We start from the raw sequence: 27,233 nt of genomic DNA on the forward strand, positions 1-27,233 counted from the left end.
CTAAGGGGGAGATATCCAGAAGGACATCAATGTAAAGAAAAGGCTCCTGATAGGAGGTTAAACTCAATCCTTAAGAAGTCCTTGGTTTTCAGCTTATATGACAGGTTTCTATCAGGCTTGTTTACCTGAAGTTGTTTCTTTACTCGTTCATTCTTCTGTGATTCTGTAATACGTTCTTCCTCACTTCTGTGATTCATGATACCTTCAGAAGCCAGTTCAGCACTGGCTTCAGCATTATTCTCATCTTGTTCATCATGTTCATTATCTGTGGGAGGAATTACTGGTGGGGGTGGAGGTGGGGGTGGAGCTGACATTACAGTTTTCAATTCTTCTTTGGTCTTTTCCAGATCTTCTTGAGCTGAAAAAGCCTAAAAAGTTGCAAATAAAAATAACTTTAATACTCATAAACCAGAGGCAGAGAAAAAGTTTTTAATTAAGTTGGAGGGAATTCGATTGTGCCAATTTAAGATGTTTCTATATATATAAAACAATGTATATATTTACAAACACTGCAAAAACATTTTTAGAAGATTCTAAATAGCTTTTGTGGCCTATAGCTGAAAATCAAGTTACTGATTTAAAGTGGCACTTCACAGAAGCCTAATTAAAAATTATTTGGGGATAAATGATAGACAGACATACATACTGTATCAAATCATACTTATTCTACCTGAGAAAAAGAAAATGGGCAAATATAACAACAACAATGGTGTTGTTCTTCTGATGAGGATGGAATAGTATTAATACAAAATAAGACCCCAGAAGACTTAAAAATATATTTTTCAGCAGACCAAATTTGATAAACGGTGTTAAAAATTTGGAGACTCCAACATAGAGTTTATAAACTTTTACTATCCAAAAAAACCTAGCAATAGTTTACAAAAGAATTACTTTATGTTGCCATTCTGAAGCTTCTTCTTCCTTCTTTTTCTTGGCTTCCTCCAAAAGTGCAATCTTTGCAGTAAATTCAGCAAGTTCTGCTGCCTATGAAGCAAAAAGAGTTTTTTATTTTCTGAACAATTTCATAAAATCATCTAAAATACAAAAACATTCATAATTTTGGTATTATAATTTTATTCAACTTGTGAACTTCAACTTATTTATTCAACTTATTGTAAATGACAAAACTATATTCAAAGTAACACAATAAAATCCAGCACAAATCCAGTAACAACTTCCTTAAAAATAGTTTAAAATACAGAGAGCCACTATGTGAACACATACCAGAAACAAAAAGAAATAATTCTGATAATTGTATTTTCTAAGACACAAATGCATATAGTCATAAATAGTGAAGTAAAAGGCCCAAGATAATTAAAAAGGAATTTGCCTTGCACTGACTCACAAAATATTTGCCATGCAAATATATAACAATGCTGCACATTGGAGCATCTTTCCCTGTAACAGCCTGCTTTTTGGCTCCTGTGGCACCCCTTGCCTGTCACCACTTTAATGCATTGTCCACTCAAGATTCCCCAAGGTGATCTTCCCTCTCCCATTTTAACTTTCCTATGACAATAGCAATAGTAACAGCACTTAGGCTCATATACAGCTTCACAGTGCTTTGCAGCCCTCTCTAAGCAGTTTAAAGAGTCAGCATATTGCCCCCAACAATTTGGGTCCTCAATTTACCCACGTCGGAAGGATGGAAGGCTGAGTCAATCTTGAGCTGGTCAGGATCGAACTCCTGGCAGTCGGCAAAGTCAGCCTGTAATACTGCATTCTAACCACTGTGCCACGTGGCAGAATGACAACACATTTTAACCCAATCTAACACAGCTTTGTATGAGAAGTCTTACTAGTTGTTCCTGATTCTTCATTTGATCTGCTGCCTGTTTTGCCAGAGCAGCTTTTGCCTCTTCAGCAGCTCTTCGTTCTTTTTCCAAGCGCTCTGCTTCCTCTTTTGCTTTTTTTCGTTCCTGATCTAGCTCTAGAGCTCTTCTTGTTTGCTCTTCCAGTTCTGTACAAATATTCATTATGTCAAAGAAATAAAAATCAAATTTTAGCAGTCCAGATTTACAGAATTAAATGATGCCTACAAAAACTACTGCTGGCCTTGCTGCGAGTTTTAATCAAGAAAATAAAGTTGCCTAAGATGGCATGAAGTCATCAGGAGAATTTGTTTCCACTAGAAGTCCCATCAGTTTTACATTAAAGAACCAATTCCAATGTTTTCTCAACTTTACCCAATGAACTTGCATTTTTTGAAATGAATAGGCATGTTTTTAATTAGAATTTCAGAACTAGAAGAAGAAAGTCTACCTCACTACCTAGATTGCAAATCATTTGCACCCAAGTCCACTAAATATCTGAATATTCCATTGGAAAGGCAAACACTCCCAGTATTACAGGAAGTGAAAAACATTTTGTCAATCTTTTCTTCACCACGGACCCCCTTTAAATACCTTTTGTGGCCAGGGACTATGGCCACGGACCACCAAGACTTAACTCGATTTAAATAATGTTTCTTCAAGCCTTTTGGACCCCCTGATGTCACAATCCCCCAGGGGTTCGCGGAGCACAGATTGAGAACCACTGTTCTATTGTAATGTTTATGCTGTGCACACAGACAGAATTCAGGCACAACATCCTGCACCTTCAGTTAACAACAATATAAACTGTATTAAGTAATGAAAAACTCATTTGCCCAAATCCTGGAATGCCAAGCAAAAGTGGACAATCCTGGCCTAAATGGACAAGATATCTGATTTGATATGCTTCAATGAATTGCAAAGGTATTTTAAATACTTCATCTAACTTTAAAGTCCTCAGGTCATACTTGCAAATGAAAAAAAAAAATTCAAAATTCCTTGGCAAGATTTTAAGAACGGGGAATTTTCCCCATCTATATTAGATATTTAGCTCTTAATGATTATTCCAAGCATTCCAGTGTGATTTATGCAAAATATGTACTTTAGACTGATTCCTCAACTGGTTGGAACAAACCCAGAATTTGCCAATAAGTTACAAAGTATGGTTTGTCTTCTGTGGGTGGGTACTCTAAGTTGCCAAGCACCACTAATTATGCTGTTTATTTCTCACAGCACACTATTAGTTTGTCAGATATTGATTGTTGCTTTCTAATGTCTTAAGGCAAGCCATTAAAACAGGTAAAAATTGTAAGAAAGGAGAAGAAATATTTTATAAAATTGGCTAATATTTTCTTCACTTGAATAATAAATGTTTTTAGAAGACATGTAACAGCTTTTCAAATCATAACATAATGTCTTGTCATTAATACATAAAAGGTCTTCACCTTTTTGGGCCTTCATTGTCTGTTCTTCGATCTGTCTTAGTCGTTCTATCAATTCTTCTTTTTCACGCTCTATTCTTTCCTTTTCTTTTTCGGCTATTTCCCTTTTCTTTTTTTCATTCTCTAGTTGGGCTCTAAAGAAAATGAGATAAAAATAAAGCATGTGAATAAACAGTATTCATCCCACCCCCCAAATAAATCCATTTACTCAAACACACAAAATTTATTCTAACATATGCTAAGTGATCTACTGATAAAATCCTACTTGCAGAAAAAAACAGGTTTTACAACGCTCATATTGTTGCATTTAAAATGTATAATATTTGGCTGATATATCTCACAATAGTGGGTAACCATAACCTTCAACCATACTGGCTAGGAATTTACAGACCTGTGGTCCCATAATGCCTGGATGACACCAGGCAGGCCTATGCTGTTTTTTAAAAAATAAGATCCAAGTCCAAAACATTTCAGCCAGCTACCAAATGCAACAAAACATTTAGCTGACAATCACGATAATACAGTGAGTAGACGTTTTACTGAATAAGAGTTTACTATGCAATTAACACATGATTCTACCGTGCCGCACAAGAAACTTCAAATTTTGAACATGGACTAGAATATTACTGTACTGTATAGTACTGTTGCTTGTGTAATATAACAATCACTGATCTCCCACGGGAAAACAAAAATTTTTCATTGTAATTGCTCAATCTGGCAATTTATGGTAGTAGCTAAGGCTAATATGAAAGTGATACTTACTGTAACTCCCCTTAATATCAGATCAATATATATTAAGATTCAGCCTACCTAGTACATAACAATCTGATGTTACCTAAGAGAACATATGGTAAACAGGTCAGTACAAGCACTTTGTTTTTCCCAAAAGTATCAGGCTTCCAATAAAGTCTAATTAAAATAAGCAAACTGTTCTCACTGTACTTTCTTGGAATTGGGCCACAATGCTGGAGAACCATATTTTTAGAGCCATTAACACAATGTAAACTCTAGCACTATAAACACTGCTGCCTCGAGGACCAAGAATCACTCAGCATTGTACCCAATCTGATAACATTGCTTAAAATGGTACAAACAATGCATAAGAGATCTAAGACACTATATTAATAAGCTCTGTTTAATAAGTATTGTTCACCATTGTTTTCAGATAATTCTGTCTCCCCATGTGGTCATACTTTTCTTAAAAGGAATTCTTCTGAAGAAGAATAGAATAGAATAGAATAGAATAGAATAGAATAGAATAGAATAGAATAGAATAGAATAGAATAGAATAGAATAGAATAGAATAGAATAGAATAGAATAGAATAGAATAGAATAGAATAGCAGAGTTGGAAGGGACCTTCTAGTCTCGGGATGGCGAACCTATGGCACACATGCCACAGGTGGCACGCGTAGCCATATCAGTGGGCACGCCAGTTCAGCTCTGGGGCGCCTGCGCCTGCCGGCCAGCTAATTTTCAGGCCTTCTGGGCCCACCAGAAGTAGGGAAACAGGCTGTTTCCTGCCTCTGGAGGGCCTGGGGGGGGCGGGGGAGGAAGGCCTGTTTTTCTTCTTTACCTGGCTCCTGATTCTCTCTATTTATCTGGGAAGGGCGAAAATAGCCTTTCCCACTCCCTCGGAGGCTTTCCAAAGGCCTGAAACAGCCCATTTCCCAACTCCCAGTGGGACAGGAAGTGACTTTTTTGCTATCCCCAGCCTCCAGAGACTCCCAGAGAGGCTCCTAGAGACTCCTAGAGGGGCTCCTAGAGACTCCTAGAGAGGCTCTGGAGGCTGGGGACAGCAAAAAACGTCACTTCCTGTCCCACCGGGAGTTGGGAAATGGGCCGTTTCAGGCCTTTGGAGAGCCTCCAAGGGAGTGGGAAAGGCTGTTTTCGCCCTTCCCAGATAAATAGAGTGGATCAAGAGCCAGGTAAGGAAGAAAAATGGGCCTACCAGGCCATCACGTGCAGGAGCCGGGGGGGGTTGTGCGCGCATGCGCAGGGCAGAGCGCATAGAATTATGGGTGTGGGCACGCACGCGCGCAACCCTCCCCCGCCCCCCCTCCTGGCACGCGATGGCAAAAAGGTTAGCCATCACTGTTCTAGTCCAACCCCCTGCTTAGGCAGGAAACCCCACACCACTTCAGACAAATGGTTATCCAACATCTTAAAAATTTCCAATGTTGGAGCGTTCACAACTTCTGCAGGCAAGTTGTTCCATTAATTAATTGTTCTAACTGTCAGGAAATTTCTCCTTAGTTCTCAGTTGCTTCTCTTCTTGATTAGTTTCCACCCATTGCTTCTTGTCCTACCCTCAGGTGCTTTGGAGAATAGTTTGACTCCCTCTTTTTTGTGGCAACCCTTAAGATATTGGAACATTGCTATCATGTCTCCCCTAGTCCTTCTTTTCATTAAATTAGACATACCCAGTTCCTGCAACCGTTCTTCATATGTTTTAGCCTTCAGTCCCCTAAAATAGGACATGAAATTAATTTTCAAACTAATTTGCTACCAGAATCTTAATCTCCAAGATTAATTGCAAATATCCTACCTCTCCAATTGTTTTTGGTGTTTTTCTTCTCTAGCTTGGGCCTTCATTTGTTGCACTTCGATTGTATCTGGTTTTCTCCTTCTCATGTATAGCTCATGGTTTCCCATGCATAGTGCCAATATCCGCTTATTAATTCTCAGACGGGGTGCATAAAAAACAAAATCCTAATGAAAAATATTTAAGTTACCAAAATGGTCACATAATAAAAATAGTTTTCGCTTAAATCAGATTTCAGCACCAGTCTTTCACTAATTACTCTCTAACAGGACTAGTTAAAGCTGTTCTAGAACATATCAGTGATCTAGAATTAGCATGTTATTACTCAGAAACACAAACACATTTACAGCAACATAGTAAATTATGAGTGAAAAGTGTTTCAAAAAGAACTGGAATCATTATGTAACAAAATGGTGGATAAAATTCAACTTGCACTTAAAAAATTATGAACAAAGAAAAGGAAAATATAATAACATACATAGATATTGATCATCAGTTAAAACATTTAGACAATAAGCTACAGCAATGAAAAAGTTTATTATTGAGAATAAAATATGAAGTTATCTATACTGTAGTTAAATTTTAAATCATTAATTGGTGGTCTAGTTAATTGCATTTTAGAAAAAAATGTTACAAAAGGTCACAACAGAAAAATTATGGTAAAAATAAGGTAGTTGGGGCTTTTACTTAAGAAAGGCAAGAAAACCACAAATTCCATGCACCCACACACCCATACACAACTGAGTGCTTGACTATCATCAGACACCCAGAACTTTTTCCACAACTGATTTCCACAAATCAACAGCAAGCTGCTGATATACAAGTATGTTATTTCCTGCTCTTTTTAGGCAGAAAACCAAATTAAAACCAGAGTATGCCATAATTTTGATTACACACATGCAAATACCGTATTTTTCGGAGTTTAAGATGCACCTTTTTCCCCCCAAAAAGAGGGTGAAAATCTGGGTGCGTCTTATACTCCAAATGTAGCCCCGCCCAGCCTTTCAAATGGAGGTTTCAGAGGCTGAAAAAAGCATGTGAAAAGGCTTCAGAAAAAAAGCCTCCAGACCTTCATAAAAAAAAAAGCCTCTGAAAGGAAAAAAAAGCTCTGAAGCTGTTTCAGAGGTTTTCAGAGGCAGAAAAAAAAGTTTTTTCTGAAACAGAGTTTCAGAAGTTTTAGAGGTTGGAAAAAAAGCAAGGCACAGAGCTCACAACCAACGAACCTTTGATAAAATTCACTTCTGGGAACAGCTGATTGGGGGTATTCCAGGAGGCTGATCCACCCGCCAATCAGCTTTTTTCTTATTTTCCTCCCCAAAAACTAAGGTCTTATACTCCGAAAAATACGGTAATAGAAATATCTTAACTAGTCATTATTAGAGTTGACGTCAATCACATTTGGAGGCTATCAGATTAGAAAAGCTTCCCAAGACTTGGGAAAAGAACACCGCTTGGGGGGACCGAAAGCCCTACTAAGCAGGTATATACAAAAGTATGAAGGCTATTGCTAAATGCATTGTAAGCCGCCCTGAATCTCCGGAGAAGGGTGGCATATAAATCAAATAAATAAATAAATAAATAAATAAATAAATAAATAAATAAATAAATAAATAAATAAATAAATAAATAAATAAACAAACAAACAAACAAACAAACAAACAAAGAATGGAAAAAAGTTCCAATGCCAGCCAAACATTCCTTTAAAAAAGGCTTTGAGTACTTACGCAAGAGTCTTGTCTTCAAGACCTTCCTGAAACTTGCCAAGAGTTGCTAAATCACTATGTGGGAAGACTATTTCACAAAATATGGGCCATAATGGAAAAGCTCTGATTTTGCATCTGTTGTGGGTGTAGAACAACCTAAGTCAGATGTTGTTATTTAGGCAATGTTGCTGTTTAGGCAGATGTTTTTGTTTAATAATATTAAAGGTATCATTGCGGGATGTAAACTCTTCCAAGCATTGCCCTTTACAATTAACTGATGATGATTCTGTCAATGCTGATGGGGTTTCAAGGGTGCTCCAGATATTTTGGAATTGCACCCAAGAGACCTGTTAATATTGGTACTATCTTTGCTTCCTTTGTTGTTGTTCTACTTCTGTTTGCAGGTCTTTTATATTTTGTGATTTTTCTTTGAGTTCTTTTTCTTCTATTATGCTGCCTCCAAATATTTAAATGTCCACTATCCAGGTTTCTTTTGTCTTTCTTATCAATTCTTATCATTATTCTACTAGCCCACAATAACTTTTGAGTATTTACCATTCTAACGCATTAGTTTGTGAATACAAACTCTAATTCAGAAGGAAATAAAGGGTAACAACATAGAATTAATTCCAACATAACAAAAAAAGAATGGCATTGGCACTGTAAATAAGCCAAACAGTAATTGAAAAACAAATCATGAATACAGCAAAATAAATTTTGTAAGTCACAAAAGACATCATTTGGAGATCTAAGAAACAGAAGGAAAAGAACAACAGATGTGCTGATTATACCTCAAGCATATTTACTTACAGGGGCCTTTTTGTCAATGGGCTTTATCACAAACTTTTTGTCATTAAATGATATATTTCTTATCTCACTCCAAGGAAAACCTATCTTCGGAGTCAACCTTTAGAAAAGAAGGAAAGAATCTTAGTTATGGGGAGGAAACACAGAAACAGACATAGGTCTAGGCTTCAAAAGATAGACACAAAACCCATCTGCATCTGTTTAAAACAAAAGGATTTTTCCTTATTAGATTTCTCTGCTCCATCTTGCTTCTGTAATAGACAGAAGTCTACTTCTGTCAGAAATATTGTCTACTACAGTATTCTCAAGGGGCATATTTTAAATATATATTAGAAAGTTATTGAAAATAGAATACTTGAAGCTGTACTACAAGATCAACAGAATAGTATTATGCTACTTACTTGTCATCATGTTCATAAATATTCAAACCCAAAGCGTCAACACCAAGCCATAACTCAGTTCCTTTTTTGTTTTTAATTTCAAAATAGTTGACTCCATACATTTCCAAATCTTGTGCAATTTTGAGGTATTCCATCATAGAATCTTCCCTAACAATAAAAATAACATAATTTAAAGCCATATAAAATTCATAATAATCATAGGCCAGCAAATATTAGTTTCTACTATGCTCCTTTATTCTCAATAGATGAAAAATACTTAAATATTGTATTTATCAAATTCAGTAGGAAATAAATTCTAATTATTTCAGTATGGATCATTCCCAAAGATGTGAACATTAATTATTGCCAGATTGAAAACATAAGAATATGCTGACTTAATATAAACAGGAACACTTATTAAAAATTAAATATTTTGTACTGGAGTAAATTAAAATAGCTCTCTGAATAACCTATTTCATGTACACACTCAAAAGTAACAGAGATTTTGTAGGAGGAAAAATTACTATTAAACCAAAGGAAATTAATTTTCAAAAGATATACAAAGGTAATATGGAAATTACCTTAACATCCCTCTGTGTTCTTCATGCCAATTTTGTATTCTTTCTTCCCACTGCTCTTTTGTCAGTTTATGTTGCTCCAAAACACTATCAAAATAAAATGCATTAATTTTTATTTCAAGTATCTGTAAGGCTGCCCCTCTCACAAAGAAACTTGCCTGTTTGCAAAAGGATCGGAAAGACAGCAAAGACAATTTCCCTATCATTCTAGTTGGACTTCTCCGCTATATCCCGTAGCAAAAGATGTAGAAGATACAGTCACGTATACCAAAAGAATATCAAGCATCTTGTTAAACTTCCAGAAATCCCAACCTCCTATATTAGAAAGCCCTATACTTTCCACTAACTTCACAGCAATCAGGATGGGTTAAAGACAATCCAAATGAAAATTATTTTCTTTAAACAAATAGCAGAATCAAGCAATTCTTTGGATGAGGAGAGACAACAGCACAATTATCCAAAAACTGATCATCAGTGGTATCTTATTCAACTTTAGAAATGCAATTTAATGGCAGCTTTAGTAAAGAGATTTCAGAAGCACCCAACACCAATGAAATTTATTATGTTTTATCCTATGTAATGCATCATTTTAACACCCCCCCCCCAAAAAAACCCCAAATAATATTTAGCTGTGGAAACAGATATTTGGTCCTAGCTCATTTTGGCTTGATATTATTTGTACTACAGCATTTAAACTCTTCTATAAATGAAATATTAAGTAAAATCATACATTTTACTTATCTTTTATACTGTTGAATATTGTATATTCACACAAACATAAAGAGATGAATGCACATTTAACAATTATCTGATGATCATGTTATCCATTCAATCATGTCTAACTCTTGGTGGTTCTATGGACCAGGTCTCTCCACATCTTCTAATCTTATACTAATTCTTTGAGTACTATGCTCTGGATGATGCCAGCTTTGATGGTGTCCAGGCACCATGTTTTTTAACAGCCTGGTTTCTTTTTATTGCCAACTCCTCCTAACATAATTGCTTTCTTCAGTGAACTCCCCCGCATGACATGGTCAAAATAAGTGAGACACAGTTTCGCAATTTTGCCTTCTAGTGTCATATCTAGTGTTATACGCTCTGGTACTTGCTTACTGGTCATCTTTGCTGTCCAAGGAATACTCAGCAGCTTTCTCCATCAGCACAACTCAAACGAGACAATTTTCCTCCTGATTTGTTTTTTAAGTTCGAACTTTCTCAACCATAGGTAGCTATGGGGAACCCAATAGACCGGTCTAACCTACATTTGGTTACTGGCTGATCATGACCAGTCTAACCTACATTTTGTTGCCAGGTATCCTTGCTTTTCCATATTCAGCTTCTAATTATCTCCAAGCAATTTAATATATGTGCAGCCATTTTACTTTAACACTGAGAAGATACATATTTAATAACACTGGCTTAATCACAAATTCTGAATAAATTATGTACTACATTGTTCATAGTGTACATTACTTAAGCCATATTATTAAACAGATATTCTAGATCCAATTAAATTTTGATATAGCCAGAAATTTCTTACCGCTGGGGAAGAAGTCTGTCGTTGGCCAAATATCCTAGTTTATGTATTTCCTTGTTGTAATCACCATATTTTGCTTGAACAGCATAAGAAGCCAGAAGAACTGCAGTTTCAGGTGGACAATAGATTTCATCATTCAAGATGGCTTCTTTGATTTGCAGAAAAAAGAGTCTCTGAGTTATTTCTTGAATCAATTCTTCGGAAACATCCTCAGGAAAAAACTTTGCCCTAAATTTGAACTGAAATGGATTTTCTTTCCTTACATCTTGCTGTGTTACCTATAATGAAATATATAAATTATAAAACATAAATATGTATTATAATATAAAATTTCAAAGGATGAAGAGAACATTAAAATATTGGGAAAAGTAATCTATCACCACTTGTCATGTTTTTCAATTTAATCTAAAAAGTACAGCATTGAAGGACGTGTGATTTACAGAGACTTAAATAATTAGGGAAGCATGAGAACTTTCTCTGTGTATTTCAAAAACATATTACAAGAATAAAAACGAGAACAATAAAAGAAAAAATACTGTGACAGGGATGATAGGCATGTTAGTGCACTTATGCACGCCCCTATTTATACAGGCCGCTCTCGATTTACAATCATTTGTTTAGTGACAGCACTGAAAAAAGTGACATGACTATTTTTCACACTTACGACTTTTGCAGCATCCCATTATCAAAATTTGGATGCTTGGCAACTGGTTTATATTTATGACAGTTGCAGTATCCCAGGGTCATGTGGACACTTTTTGTGACCTTCTGACAAACAAAGTCAATGGGAAAGCCAGATTCACTTAACAACCATGTTACCAACTTAATAACTGCAATGATTCACTTAACTGTGGCAAGAAAGCTAAAAAATGGGGCAAAACTCACAACTGTCTTCCTTGGCAACAATAATTTTGGACTAAATTATGGTCATAAATTGAGGACTAACTGTAGTTAATATTGCCCAATTAAGACTTGTCAGGGCATTTATTAATCCCATTTTTGGCTCTGGGACTAATTACCCTGGTTTAGAGGAGATGAATCGAGGCTTATCCTTGTTTGCAATATTCCGAAAAGAAACGCGAGGAAAGGTATCTTAGGGAGAGTAAGTAATGCTGGCAGAAAAATGTTACGGCATATTATTCTCTTGTTCAATGTTCTAGAAAATATCCCATCCCTGATTTAATTATGTTTTAGTTTTTCTAATCCAGACAATCATGATCTCAAGTTAGGAATAGTACGTCCTTACTTTTTTTCCCTTACATACTTTTTATAATTCTGTTATTCTTAAGAGTTTCCTGAAGCATACCAGTACAATCCTTGTTTCTCAGTAGCCTCATTGTGCCACAATCTGATCAGCACTTACCAGCTTCCTTTACTACTAGGAGGAATGATTTATGATTCATGGGATGCAAGTATAATAATCTTCTCTTGCCTGTCTCTCAGTGCCTCATCCCACAAAGAAATATGAAAGCTAGTAAGTTTAGTCAGCTGGAATACTTGCCTTACAGTATTTGAAAATAAAAAGAATTATCTCTATGTTCTAACACACAGATGAGCCCAACAATTCTACTTACCCTACTTATTGAAACTTTAGCTCTCCTTAGATGCTGGATATTTATCAGGTATATATTAACCAAAAGCATTCCAATCCTCCCATGATTAGTTGGGAGTGGGGGAAAGAATTTTTTAAAAATGTAACAGGAGGAATATACATATCAATTTTATGATCTGCTTTCAGTGACATTCCATATTATGTGCTATCAGAGAACTGAATATGCCACAGCCTTTGAGAAACATATTTAGATAGGAATCAATTTTATTTTCTATAAAACTAGACTGACATGAAATAGAAAAAAAGAAATTTAGAAATGGATTCACACATATTATAGAAATATATTTTACAGTTTACTCTTTTTTCATTCATTAGTCACCCATCTAGTATAAGCACTGGCTTGACTTTCAACACAATCTTCATAATGTATCTATACTACCTTTGATACTTTTGCTACACCAAACATATAAGTTATTTTAAATGTTTAAAGTAAAAAATTACCTTTTTGTTTAATTTCAACCAAGTTGAGTACCCTTTGCTGTCCACATACTGCAATCCAAAAAACCAGACTTCTCGTAAGCCAACTGTTTTTACTACCTAAAAAAGAAAACCATGTCAATATCAAAGAATGAGCTTGCCATGGATATTTTGCTGTTGCCATTAACTGTTAGAAGTCCTTCCTTGATTTAGTGATATACAAATACAATAAATAAATATGTACTTCCTCAAGAAAAACAGAAATCTGTATCAGCCTGGTGGCTCAGCAGACTGATAGCATTGTGATTAACACCAGCTGTCTGCAATTCCTGTAAATTCGAATCTCACCAGGCTCAAGGTTAACTCAGCCTTCCATCCTTTCTAAGGTAGGTAAATTGAGGACCCAGTTTGTGGGGGCAATAAGATGACTTTGTATAAATATACAAAAGTATGAAGGCTATTGCTTAACGCATTGTAAGCCGCCCTGAGTCTCTGGAGAAGGGCGGCATATAAATCAAATTTAAAAAAAAAGAGAGAGAACGTTGAAACATTATAAACTACAATTAAAAAGAAGAGACTACTGAAATAAAGATGGCCAGGTAGTTACAGAGCAATGCAGTTGTCATTGAAAAAAATGCCAAGCCATTTTCCTTTAAATAACATCAGCCGTGACTTTGTTTAAATACACACCAGATTTACTATAGAAAATCTTCTCATATGGGATAATTTTATGAAATGACAACTATTTTATTGAGTTATTAGAATCTAAGTGTGTCCTGCTAGCAGCTAAAACAGAGGTTAAGTATATAATGTGCTGCAGACTAATTTTGTGCATGTGGTCACTGGTAAGCTGATTTAATTGAGAGAGATGCTAATCTCCCCCCACCCCCATCCCCAGCACACTTCTATGGAACAAATAAAAAATCAGTTCATGCTTCCCAAAGTGACAAATCATACATTTATAAGAAACCCACAAATAAGACAAAAATAGAAGCTTCCTCTTACTATTATTTCTGAGCCTTTGGCATTCTAGGCATGTTGCTTCTCTTTCTGGCATAACTAGGTATTCTGATAAACTTCCCACAATATGAATCAGAATAAAGTTATTCTTTGAACAGGTTCCTTTTTTATGGGGAACTTTACACAATTATAGCCTTTTTTGGAATGAATACAAGAAAAACTACAGATCAAATCTTTCTATCTTTGTTATCATGTTTTGCAATAGAATGCCAATGCTAAATAGGACTACCTAAACAACTTAACTTTGCACCGATGCTATCTTTTTTACCTATGAGAAGAAAGGAGGAACTTAAAAATATTTCTTGTATCTCATAATAGTTGTACAGATTTTTTTAGAATTTATTTTTTTACTTTATTTTTTTAAAATGTAAAAACCATATTCTATACAGTCAGATTATTAATCCTAGATGTGTTAACAGATTATATTTTGCAAAAAACATACTATGTTATCATTTATACAAAATGTAAAATGTTAATAAAAGATGAAGACATACATAAACTCAACATTTATACCTGATCAAAAAGCTGTTTCCCTGTTGTGTTCGGCTGAATGGCAAACTCTAGCTCTGCATCCATGGTGGTAACCCTTACATTAATCTGCAGAGAACAAAAAAATGTAATATAAATACATTTTACTATATTAATTTAAACATTAATATAATCCCAAATGATATTGATCTGGTCAGCTTCTCGCAAAGTTGCTGGGTCTAAAAAACCCTAAAGAATATTAAAAATCAGAATAATTTTTCTTATATATTAATATTTTATTCATTGCAACTAAAACTTTTGGGCAATGATTAAACACACAAACATTACATTTATCAAAAACATGCTGAATTTAAGTTAATTAACCTTTCTCCAAAAGAAGTATATTTAGACATCAGTAAAGGGTTATAATTCTGCCAACCTAGCAGTTCGAAAGCATGTAAAAAAATGCAAGTAGAAAAATAGGGACCACCTTTGGTGGGAAGATAACAGCGTTCCGTGCGCCTTTGGGATTTAGTCATGCTGGCCCACATAACCACAGAGACGTCTTCGGACAGCGCTGGCTCTTCAGCTTTGAAATGGAGATGAGCATCACCCCCTAGAATCGGGAACGACTAGCACATATGTGCGAGGGAAACCTTTACCTTTATCTTTTTAAAGACTTATAAATCTTACTTCTCTACTTTCTCAATTATTACTGCAAGTGCCCACTGAAACCAGTCCTGGAGATTTGCTCAATGTGTGAATATGCAGTACATACACACACACAATTTTTACCTAATTAATTAAATCACTGTAAAAATAAGGCACTCAATGTGTACAATTACTTGATTCTTCCAGCTTCAGACTCACACACAGACTTTGCTTACTCGCAGACTAATCTCTTAAACATACATATATGATCAAAGGGGGGGAGGGGGCAAGATACAAAAATGTGCAGAAAGTCCCACTATGCTCAATGACTCTTACTACCAGCTAAGTGTGTATAGGCTCTTGCCATGTCTATTTACCTCAGCATATTTATTGTAAGATGGGATAGAAACTAGGGTCGGGCGTGGGGTGTGTGTGAAATCCTTGGGGTACTTTTCCCTTCTGATTCCAAAAAGGGTATATGTTGGTAAATGGCTTTCAGCTGAGCTGCATGCACAAGGAAAATGATGCAGTTTATTCCATATCATGTTCCACAGAGCTCTTAGTTCCAGATAAATTATGTTCAAGATCGTTGCTTTATTCAGTCAGTTTACTACTGGTATCATTACTTTTCCCTTGGCATCCACATCCAGCAGGATGCAATGGAGTCTCTCTCTCTCTTTTTCATCTTGTAAGTCATCTTGTAAGTCAACCCACCCCTTACTAGGAGGAGAGAGGGCAGAAAGAAATAACTCATCTTTTTGAATAAATTCAGTAAGGAAATGGCTGAACACTAATACTGAATGGAAAACCCCTCAGTTGGAGCATTCTACTTTCAGAATAATTCTCTTCCTAATGACTGACATTTGCACTCAGAACTGTAACATGCTGTGACAAATCCTCTTATAAAAACTACCATAGTAACAAATCTTAACTCTATAAATGCCAAATAAAACTGAAATCACCACCCATAACATAATTTTAAAATGCTAACTTTATCAATCCTAATTAGTCCATGAAAAATCAATCCACTGCTAGATGAAGGTGCTTCACTGAAAGTTTGGACTACAATTTAAATAATTTCCTTAAAACAAAATAGTTTCATGTATGTATGTATGTATGTATGTATGTATGTATGTATGTATGTATGTATTTTTGAAATTATTTTGTTCCAGTAGTTGGAGTTCCTATAGTTCTGTACACATTGCTATAATTTGTTATTTAAATAAGATTGTAAGAGCCTCTAAACAGTAATTAAGATAACATTCTAACAACCAAGTTTAGGAATAATTAATAGTTGAATCATTGCACCTGTCCTGGAAGTCAATACAAAACACTCTTTGCCTTGAATCTCAATGTAACTTATGGAAATTTGTAGAAATTTTCTCACCTGCTACCTCAAGGCACTATGGCACGCCTTGAAATATACTGAGACGCATCCATGAGCAATATAAAACAGGCTGCTGAGGAAAAATAATCCCTCCAAAACAAAGATATTTCATATTTGCCTGTACATGATTCCCATACTGTTTAGTATTCAGAAGGATTTTTCAACCTCCAAGGATACATTCTGAGACAATATTGTTGATTATAGGGGTGAGAGAGACAGTATGAGAAATTTTCCTTCCATGAGATTTGTTAAATTAATTTATTACAGGATCCACGACTTTGTCTCTAGTCTCCAAAGAAATTAAAAATGTGGATTAAGGGAGAAATGACAATACCGTTGTGAGTTTTTCATAAGATTAAAGTCTGTACTATAATTCACTGATTTTTCTATATATAATGCCTATGTATTAATGCACTGGTACAGGGCAAAATTATTTATTTATTTATTTTATTTATTATTCTCCTTTCGGACTCAGGGCGGTGAACAGCCAGAATAAAAAACATTTATACATAAGTACGATTAAAAATAGATTTAAAATAATTAAATTTGGCCCATAGTTTAAAGTTTATCAATTTAAAATCCATATCAAAATTTAAAACCAACCATAAAATCATAAAATCAAGAGAGACCGGCTAACTGAAAATTAATTCAAACTACATGCATCACAGGTAGTCCTTGAATTACAACTAGTTATTTAACAACCATTCAAACCTATGACAGCCTCAAATGCTTTATGGCCTGTAAAGCACTTCTGCCAATCATAGAATGTCATGACAACCCCCTCAGTCACTTTGCAACCAGCTCACATTTATGACCAGTTACAGCATTTTACAACCGCAATTTGTGACGTTTTTTGCTGGTTTCTGGCAAAAAATGGCCATTTGGGAGAGTGAATTCAGACTTACATCCATGTGATTCACTTAATAATTGACATTAAAAACAGTAAAAAAATTGAGTCTGGTCCCATGGTGCCTTGATTTACAATTACAACAACTTACAGTCCCAGTTGTAGTTTTAAGTCAAGGACTATTTGTATAATACAATGGCTAATGATGATAATGCTCTAATGCTAAATTATACTGAAGATGAAAGTTAACCCTCTGAATCTGCAAACCACACATTATATGCAGGGCTCGCAACTTGGGCGTCCTCCTGGATACATGGCTGTCTTTGGAAGAGCATATGACGGCCGTGGCCAGGGGGGCTTTTCATCAGGTCCGCCTGATTCGCCAGTTGCGGCCCTTTCAGGATCGGGACTCCTTACGCACAGTCACTCAGACGCTCGTCACTTCCCGCCTGGACTACTGGACTACTGTAATGCTCTCTACATGGGGCTCCCTTGAGGAGCATCCGGAGGCTCCAACTTGTGCAGAATGCGGCCGCGCAGGGGATTATGGGAGCGAGGGGCCGCTCCCATGTGACACCTCTCCTGCGTGAGCTGCATTGGCTTCCAGTGGTCTTCCGGGTGCACTTCAAGGTGTTGGTTACCACCTTTAAAGAGTTTCATGGCATGGGACCTGGGTATTTGCGGGACCGCCTTCTGCCGCCGATAGCCTCCCACCGACCAGTACGCTCCCACAGAGAGGGACTCCTCAGGGTGCCGTCAGCCAGGCAATGTCGGCTGGCGACCCCCAGGGGGAGGGCCTTCTCTGTGGCAGCTCCTGCTCTCTGGAACGATTTGCCCCCGGAGATACGAAGGATATTAGATCTCTGGGTTTTTCGCCGTGCCCTAAAAACTTTTCTTTTTCATCAAGCAGGGCTGGCATGAACTCCCCCCCCCTTTTTTTTTTTTTTTTTTTTTTTTAGTTTTTAGCTTTTTAAATTGTCAAAGGGGTTTTAGTTTTCAATGTTTTAAATTTTTGGGCCACAGTTATTTAATTCTTTTAATAATTTTAAATTTTGTATTGATATGTGTTTTAGTTCTGGCTGTGCACTGCCCTGAGTCCACTTGGAGAAGGGCAGGATATAAATTGAATAAATTAAATTTATTAAATTAAATTAAATTAAATTGGATTGTTTTAAATTGTGGGCCAAAGCTGTATAATTCTTTTAATTGATTTTAAATTTTGTATTGGTATGTTTTTTATGCTTGGCTGTGCACCGCCCTGAGTCCAATAGGAGAAGGGTGGTATATAAATTGAATAAATAATAATAATAATAATAATAATAATAATAATAATGAGACAAGTATGCAGCTGCATATGCTCATGAAAGATGCAAATTCTAATGCCTTCTTAAAATGCTAAAAACTTGCTATAACATATATTTTTAAATCAAAAAACAAAATTCTGCATTATAGAGTCATGCATAAATATTAGATTTTATCAGCAAAATATATTATGTTACTTATTACCAAGTCTATATTCTAGTTTATTATTTTTGTACAGTATTTGTATTTAAACAGGATAAACAAAACAGAACTGTCTTTTTCCTGCCACAGAATTTCTTCATTTCGAATTGAATTATATATCTAAGCAACAGTGTTTGTTTTTTTTAATAATACAGAAAATGAAGCTACAGATAACTGAATAATTCACGACAGTGATTAGTTCTTCAAAACAGACATAATATTTGGAAGGATAAATACAAGTAAGAAAAAAAATCAGAAATCCAAATCTGTGATGGAATCTGGAGTTTTCTTGAGGGGAAGAAGTAAAAAGGCTGGCTAGCCTTGAGTTGCTGATGGGAAGGAAGTAATTGAAAGGAGATCCTCCCTAAAACTTGTATATATAGTGTATATGTAGTAGTTGTGTGGTGGATGCTTTAGTCTGGCAAAATTAAGATCAGGCGCAAGCAACCAAAAATGACACAAAAAACTGATTAGAGTGTTCTGATCAGTATGTTTATTGCTACTCACCTATAGATAGAAATCTTTTCACTCCTCCCCTCAACTAAGCTTCAAATTCTACCACAATCAGTGCAACAGAGAAAAAAAAATCATTCTAAGAATGGGAGAGTTAGAATTCTGTTTTTCATTAAGTTTTAAAACATATAAAGAAAACTGAAATTTATTTGAGGAAAATTTGATTCCCATTCCATAGGAAAAACCTCAACATATTTCATAAATTAATCAATTTCCAAACAAGAATCCATATTTTTAATCTTGTTGAAGACTGCTGGGGATTGTAAAACCAAACAGTTTCATACTCCAAAATCACTACCTGAGGAAGGGCAAGGTCTCAACTCTGCTTACTACTGTTCCCCCACATAAACATAGTAACACTATAGGTAAAGCTCACTTATCAACCACAAATGGGACTGCTAACTGTTGTTAAGCAACATAGCATCAAGTGACCACGGCAGATTTAGCTCAGTCCAGGGGTGAAATGCTCCCGGTTCGGACCGGATCACCAGATCCGGTAGTGATGGAGGCGGGTAGTCCAGAGAACCGGTAGCAAAAATCTATGCCCCCCCCATACCCAGCTGAGCCACACAATCATCAGAGGCTTTTTTTTTACTTTTAAAAGCATTTTTTCTACAACCTCTTTGGCCAAAAAAATGCTTTTAAAAGTTTTTTTAAAAGCCTCTGATGATCGCGCAGCTCAGCTGGGATCCTCAAAGGCTTTTGAAAGCATTTTTTTACAACCTCTTCGCCGAAGAGGTTGTAGAAAAAAATGGTTTTAAAAGTTTTTTAAAATTGGCCACGCCCACCCATTCACATTACCCCCACACACACACGCACCAAGCCACACCCACAGAACTGGTAGTAACAAATTTTGGATTTCACCACTGGCTCAGTCCCTTGTGGTCATTAAGCAAATCACCCATAATCGTTAAGTGTGATGTCACTGGACCACAACTAGCAACTTACTGCAAGTATCTAAATTGACTTTGATTGTCAGAATCTGACTGTGAAGCTTGCAAATGGTGATCATGTGACTGCAGAATGGCTGTGACAGTCATAAAAGCCTGTTGACTGCTGCAAAGCACCCAAATGGCAATTATGTGATTACAGGGACGTTGAGACAGTCATAAATTCAAAGACTGTCACAAAGCTACTTTTTCAGCACTGTTGCAAATTTGAACAGTTGCTAAGCAGAGCCATCATTAACAAAAAAAATACCTTTATTAAATGCTTTCAGAAAAATGCCACAAATATTCAGAAAATTGTCAGGCCCAAGTCCAAAGATAACACAGCAAAATTTAATCAAATCCGATCCCTACACCTAATGGACAGAATCTTATCAAATGTAAGCTATAATTCTCTACCCTAACAGATAGATTCTGAGAAAGTTTAGGGTATGTGTTGTGGTCCACCAGCAGCCAACAGAGCTGGCAGCAGATTCGGACAGTGAGGTTGGGGAGGAACATGGGCCAGTCCTGAAGTCTGGGGAAGGCTCGGACGAGGGCTCTGCGTCAGAGGCAGAGAGGGGGCCCGGGCCATCTAGTAGTTATGTGCTGCCTCCAGAACCTGACATCAGCAAGGCAGAAGAACAGTGTGAGCCTGTTCCCAGTGTGCGCATGTGCAGAGCTGTCAGAAGGCAAGAACAATTAAGAAAAACAAGGGCGACTCGGGAGTAAGGCTTGGAGATGATTGGCCCCTCCCATAAAACATAAAAGGGAGCAAACGGACGTGAGCCTTTGCAGGAAACAATTGGTTCATATAGTCAATTCAAGTTCTGAGAAGTTCATTTGACTCTGTGCTCCGTTTGACCTTGCAAAACTAATTGGCAATTAGGTCTCTGGCAGCATTTCAAGGAAGATAAAGGTGAGTGCTTATCAACATTACCCTGAAAGACTATGTCAACTCGAGAGACATCTGTCAGAATCTTCATAGACTGTTTGTGAATCATCACAGGCTGTGAATGACCATAATTCACAGCCATCTCAATAAAAGAGGGAGTTTTTTGGACTAAGATTGTGATTTAGGCTTTCTCAGAAAGTCAGAACAGTGTGGCTATCCTGAACCTCTTACCTCTCCCACATCCAGCTCAGGATTGCAGTCTCTTAATTCGTGCTTTTCTTTAAAATATACTCCTTTCTCCCTGGGAAAGCTCTTTGCTGCCAAATTGTCTTTACTGCCTCTCTAGGTGCACATTCCATCACAGAAATAGCTTTTTTGAGGATGAGACAAAGGAAATCACTAAGCACACAGGAAAACTCTATTCTGTTTTGTTTTAGCGGCTTTACCACTATTATTTGGGATCAAACGAAAATAGATACTTTGGGTATACTGGAATAGGTAGATACTCCTTCACTTTGTAAACTCTATTCCTTAGGGATAATTTAGGGATTATAAGAACTAAAAGTCTATCAAATGCTAATAAGGTTCCATATGGATTACTTACTGGTTTCGGCATTTTCCTTTTCTTTTCTTCTCTTTTTCTTACTCAGTCTTGTCTTTTCTTCTGCTAAAACAAAATAATTATATATAGTTTATATTATATTAATCTATTGTGAAATATTCATACAGTAATTTTCCAAATTACAATAGTTCACCTGAGTAAAAGAATATACATGTATACTATTCTTCATCTAGTTCCTATGTTTTAATGGAAGAATAAGCTGTAAACGTATTCAGACTTCATAATGTAGTACTTTTTGAATTAGAAGTTTTAATTATAAAAAGCTGGATCTTACAATTGAATTTTGATCATATATTCTTTCTCCCCCCACCCTCAGCTTCCTATAAAACAAAAATTAGTGGACAAAATCTCTACTATATTGTTTATAATAACCAACCCTTAAAATAGAAGTAAATATTTAATTTCTAACTTTCTAACTTTCCCCTTCTTTGTACTCCAACCAATTTTCAAAGTTAAAACAGCACTGAAAAAAGTGACTTACGACGATTTTTCACGCTTACAACCATTGCAGCATCCCCATGGTCATGTGATCAACATGACTTACTTAACAATTGTGGCAAGAAAGTTCGTAAAATGGGGCAAAGCTCAGTTGCAAATTACTTACTCACTTTGCGAAATTTTGGCCTCAATTGTCTTGCAAGTTTTTATCTGAATTCACAGATCCTTCCTATTACCTATCTCCTCTCACTTATGACTATAACGTTGCTTGTAATTTTATGACTTATATTGTTCTGTTTGTTTCCTAGTATGATTTGATTGCTTATTAGTAACCTATGACTATCACTAAGTGTTGTATTTTATGATTCTTGATGAATGTGTTTTTTTTTCTTTTTCCTTTTTATGTAGGAGAGCATATGTATCAAAGACAAATTCCTTGTGTGTCCAAACACACTTGGCCAATAAAGAATTCTATTCTATTCTATTCTATTCTATTCTATTCTATTCTATTCTATTTTATTCTATTCTATTCTATTCTATTCCTATTCCTATTCCTATTCCTATTCCTATTCCTATTCCATTCTTCCCCAATTAACTTCTAAGACCCATGGGAAGATCCTCTAAACATTCTTAATCTGTAATCAAAAAAATTATTTGACCACCATTTTCAAGCCTAGTACATTATAATGATTTTTTGTCAAAAATATGTTATGCTACTTGTTGATCAGCTGGCTCATATACTTAACAACTTGGATGGCATAAACTTCTAGTTATACTTTTGGATTTTATATTAAAATAGTTTAAAATGCAATATGCCTTATTCTTAAAAATCAGTATTTATATAGATCAGGGGTGTCAAACTCAAGGTCCGCGGGCCGCATTTGGCCCACAGTGTGCTTAGATCTGCCCCATGGGGCCGCCCTGGAAACAGTGAAGGACTGGCCCACAGTGCCTCTGCCAGTGAAAACGGAACTCGGGAGGGCCGTGCATTTTCACTGGCAGAGCACTGCAGGAGGCCGTCGCAGCCGAAAATGGAGCCTGGTAGCGGTGCCCCCAACACAAGTGCCGTTGAGCTGGCCACACCCACCTCAGCCACACCCACCCGGCCCCCAGCCCTGATGCAGCCCTCAATGAAATCAAGTTTGACACTCCTGATATAGATGAAAAAGAATTGTTTGATCATCATTTGTACTTTTATCTGTCACATGAAATTTACTGAAAACATTAAGATATTTTTAAATATATATTGCCATTATCCAGACGTAGATCTTCATGTAATCAGAGTAGCACTTATTTTATTTTCCAGTATGTGTTAATCTTTATGTTTTATTCCCAATGCTCTTTGAAACTAGTATCTTATAAGCCATAATTAGAAAAATGCTTTGGATTCCTCAGTGTCAATTATAAACAAAGCTTAACATTTCAAATTCCATAACACCTACACCAATCTTTTAGATGCTAAAATGAGACACATTTTCCAACATCATAATAAACCATATAAAACAGAAATTAGTAGCTCATTTCTCTCAGACACCACAAAATGCTATTAATGTTACATTTAGTATGTCAAGTTTTTAAAGAAAAAAAAAGCTTGCGCAAAATAATTTATTTATTTATTTATTTTATTTCCAATTTATATACCGCCCTTCTCCCTGAGGACTCAGGGCGGTGTACAGCCAGAATTAAGAACATGAAATACAAATATTAAAAAACAATTAAAAATATATATAACCTGTTTATCCAGTTTTTTACAGTACTTTAAAAGTGTGAATCTATAGCTAGAATAAGGGTTTTTAAAAAGTAATTAACTGAGATTCTAAACATACATTCCTAAAAATCAGGGACAAGAACAGGCCTTGGGAGACTAAAACTGGTTAAAATTATGGCCCATATATCTGTAATGTGACTGGAAGAGGGGGAAGGGAATTAACTGAATTTTTTAAAAAACAGGTTAAAAATCTCATGGATTATCAACAAGATATTTACAAATTTGGATGAATAATCTATTCAGTATCACAAATGAAATCCAATGAAAAATATAAAGTGATTAATTTTAGGATAAATCATCTCAAACATTTTACTTTGTTCACAAAGGGCCTGAATTGCTATCTTTGTGTGTAACTCAGTGAAAAAAAATTACAATAAACTAAAATTCTTAATTTCATGCCTTAAAACAAATTGAACAGAATTGTGTAAAAATATTTGCCTTACTACAATACTATTGAGTTTGTCTTACCTTTAATACAGTATTAGTGATTTTTTATAAAAAAAAGATTTTCTTCATTATTAGGCTCAAAGGCTTTTTAGTTCAGGGAAGATATCCACAACCTTTTTTGAGTCATTAGATCAATTTCTACAGCATATTATATTGATTGTTACAAAAATCTTGCAATGGTGAATAGTTAGTTACAAAGCATGTACATGAAGAGGTGAAGTTGCCTTCTACCATTCAGGATATTCCCTATAAACACTAGTTTTCCTTGGATTTTTTTTCTAGAAAGGAAAATAGCCTTCCAAAATAAGCATTGGGTTATAGCCATTACTGATAGTTTAGATGCATTCTTCATGTATCAGGAGGCTGATACTTTGCTTTACAGCATTGTTCATATATTCATTTTTAAATATTTTAAATATATATTAGAAAAGTTAGGAGAGACAAGCATGCTGGCAGGTACAGTATCTGTTATATTATTGTTTATAGTCAACATACTAAAAATCCGGGTTCAGAGATGAAGAAAGTAACCCGCACATATCAAGATTTTATCGATATGATAAAAGAGTCAACAGATCCTTCATTCATATTAATATTAAAATACAAAGCTATCTCACCCCAAAAGGAAATAGGATTTTCAGAATATTTATAAAAGAATCACTTCTTCACAGACTGTATAATTAACTTTTTTTTAATTCTATTCTTTTTTTATGAATAACTCAAGATGGCAAACATACCTAATATTCCTTCCTTCACCTATTTTCTCTGTAACAACCACCTTATGAGGTGAATTGGGCTGAGACCTTAAAACTAATTATCAAAGGACAGATTTAAAACTGATCTAGAAAAACATTCTATCAGCATATTTAGGAAGACTATGCCTTGAATATCAATTGCCAGAAGCAAAATGTGAAGGGTATTGTTTTTATTTTCTCCTTGTGACTTTCCCAAAGTAGACATTTGATTGAAATCAATTGATTCTTGAGCTAAGGAAAAGGTATATTTAATAAATTAGTGAATTAAACATTATCTAAATGTTACATTTAGTAACAGCCATGGGAAGAAGTAATTTCTCCTGTGATAAAGTCCACCCCTCAAAAATAACCTCTCTTGAAGCTGCTATCTGCACTCCTGCCCACTTTCCCTCAAAGAAATAAAATAGTAATACAGATAGGAAGCAATATAGATTTTTGTTAAGGGAACACAAGAGAAAGTTTAAACCCAGTCTTCATACCTGAAATTCCCCCTTCTACTATTTTACAAAAAATAAAGCAGGAGAGATATTTTTTTAAATGCATTTCATAGACTATATTGTCATCCATTGCAGGTGCTGTTCTATTCTTAAAGCACAAAAGAATTATGGACTTAAAATTGACACGTAGGTCAATGGGACTTGAACAAGAGTATTACAACCAAATTTTTCAAGCAGTCTATACTCATTATGTAATTGAATATATTAAAACCAGGTATTAATAAAATACTGTTTGTTTTCTACAACAGGCCATCACTTTGGAACAGTTTCATACAAGGTAATTTTTATTAAATTATTTTTTCTGGTTTTATCATAAACCCGCAAGTGGATGCTCATTGCCAAACTAAATGAAGAACTAACATTTTGTATATGTAGAATTTTGTAAAACTATAAAAGTTTTCACAACTGTGTCTATTTGTTATATAATTAGGACACCTGACTTAATTATTGTAGTACTCCTGATGTTTTATTATGGGGTAAAATTAAGACTTTACCATGGAATAAAAATTAGGGGCATGGTGGCCTAGCAGTTAAGACACTAGGCTTGTCAACCAGAAGGTTGGCGTTTGAGACCAAACACCATGTGACAGGGTAAGTTCCTGTTCTTGCCTCAGCTCCTGCCAATCTAACAGTTTGAAAGCATGCAAATGCAAGTAGATAAAGAGGTACCACTTCAGTGGTAAGGTAAGTGTTCTGTGTGTGTATAATCATACTGGCCACATGACCATAGAAGTGTCTTGACAATGCTGGCTTCCTCGGCTAGGAAAAGGAGATAAGCACCGTCCCCTAGAGCTGAACACAACTGATCAGTGGAAGCCTATACCTTTACTTTAAAATTCAAAACTCTTCATCTTTTTAATGCTGGATTGAAATAACCGAATCCAGTAAAACCAAATAAGGCAAAGGAAGTCAATTAGAATCTGGAGAAACATTTCTCTCTGCAATATTCTTGTTAGCAAATCTTCTAGACTTCTCCCTGCTTCTTAATATAGTGAATGACAGGAAACTGAGTACAGCTTTGGCAGAGTTGACCACAGGGGTGCAACACAGTTTAACTGAAATATTTCAAACTCAAAAATATATAAGTGTTTCAAGTTCAAAATAGGTTGCCCCAAATATACTGATGTCATTCTCACCATTCCATAAAAGTTCTAAGTTCAAATGTCCTTTTTTGAATGCAAAACATGGCTCTTTCGGGTAAGAAACACATTCAGACTGGTTTAAAAAAATGTCAGAACACTTTTAGTAAGATGGAAAGCATTATCTCAGATTTTTAAAAAGTTTCCTTCAAGTTTGAAATGAAAGCATCATAAACTCGGAATGTTTGAACTCTGCAATATTTGTTAATAAATATGTTAATGTACTTGTCCCCATTTACAACTAGTCAAGGTACATGAGGGAAATATTTTAGCTCCCTTTTCTTTTTCATTAACCACTTATGATTTTACTAGCAGCATGAAAAAAAGAAAGAGTATCTAAACAATATCTAGATCTTCCTTGGAAACACAGATAAAATTGCTTGATGTCGCGATACTGTATATCCCAACCCCTTTCTTGTACAGAAACTTCAGTGCTAGAAATCTTGCAACTTCACTCCTTGAGTAATTACTGAGAAGCAAGTCTTAATGCAATCTGCTTCCTAATAGAGTTATCTAGAGTTATTGCTGC

General features: G+C 35.6%; 1 protein-coding gene across 2 annotated transcripts in view; it reads right to left on the bottom strand.

The window, feature by feature from the left end:
* Positions 1-27,233, bottom strand: part of RDX (radixin) — a 32,400-nt gene that overhangs the window by 3,857 nt on the left and 1,310 nt on the right. Inside the window, exons 2-13 of one of the 2 annotated variants that reach the window (XM_087894661.1) lie at positions 21,646-21,705; positions 14,365-14,448; positions 12,856-12,951; positions 10,806-11,080; positions 9,269-9,352; positions 8,709-8,855; positions 8,311-8,407; positions 5,801-5,964; positions 3,257-3,387; positions 1,800-1,960; positions 892-984; positions 126-368 (exon numbers count right to left, since the gene is read on the bottom strand). In XM_087894661.1, the coding sequence (XP_087750787.1) occupies positions 126-368; positions 892-984; positions 1,800-1,960; positions 3,257-3,387; positions 5,801-5,964; positions 8,311-8,407; positions 8,709-8,855; positions 9,269-9,352; positions 10,806-11,080; positions 12,856-12,951; positions 14,365-14,448; positions 21,646-21,657 (1,587 nt within the window). In that variant the 5' untranslated portion in view covers positions 21,658-21,705. Of the gene's footprint in view, positions 1-125; positions 369-891; positions 985-1,799; positions 1,961-3,256; positions 3,388-5,800; positions 5,965-8,310; positions 8,408-8,708; positions 8,856-9,268; positions 9,353-10,805; positions 11,081-12,855; positions 12,952-14,364; positions 14,449-21,645; positions 21,709-27,233 lie in introns of both variants that reach the window. The other variant, XM_034409687.3, reaches the window with a different exon arrangement.

This window comes from Pantherophis guttatus, chromosome 5 (genome assembly GCF_059756535.1).
Source record: "Pantherophis guttatus breed Tessera chromosome 5, ASM5975653v1, whole genome shotgun sequence".
NCBI classification, from domain to species: Eukaryota; Metazoa; Chordata; class Lepidosauria; order Squamata; family Colubridae; genus Pantherophis; species Pantherophis guttatus.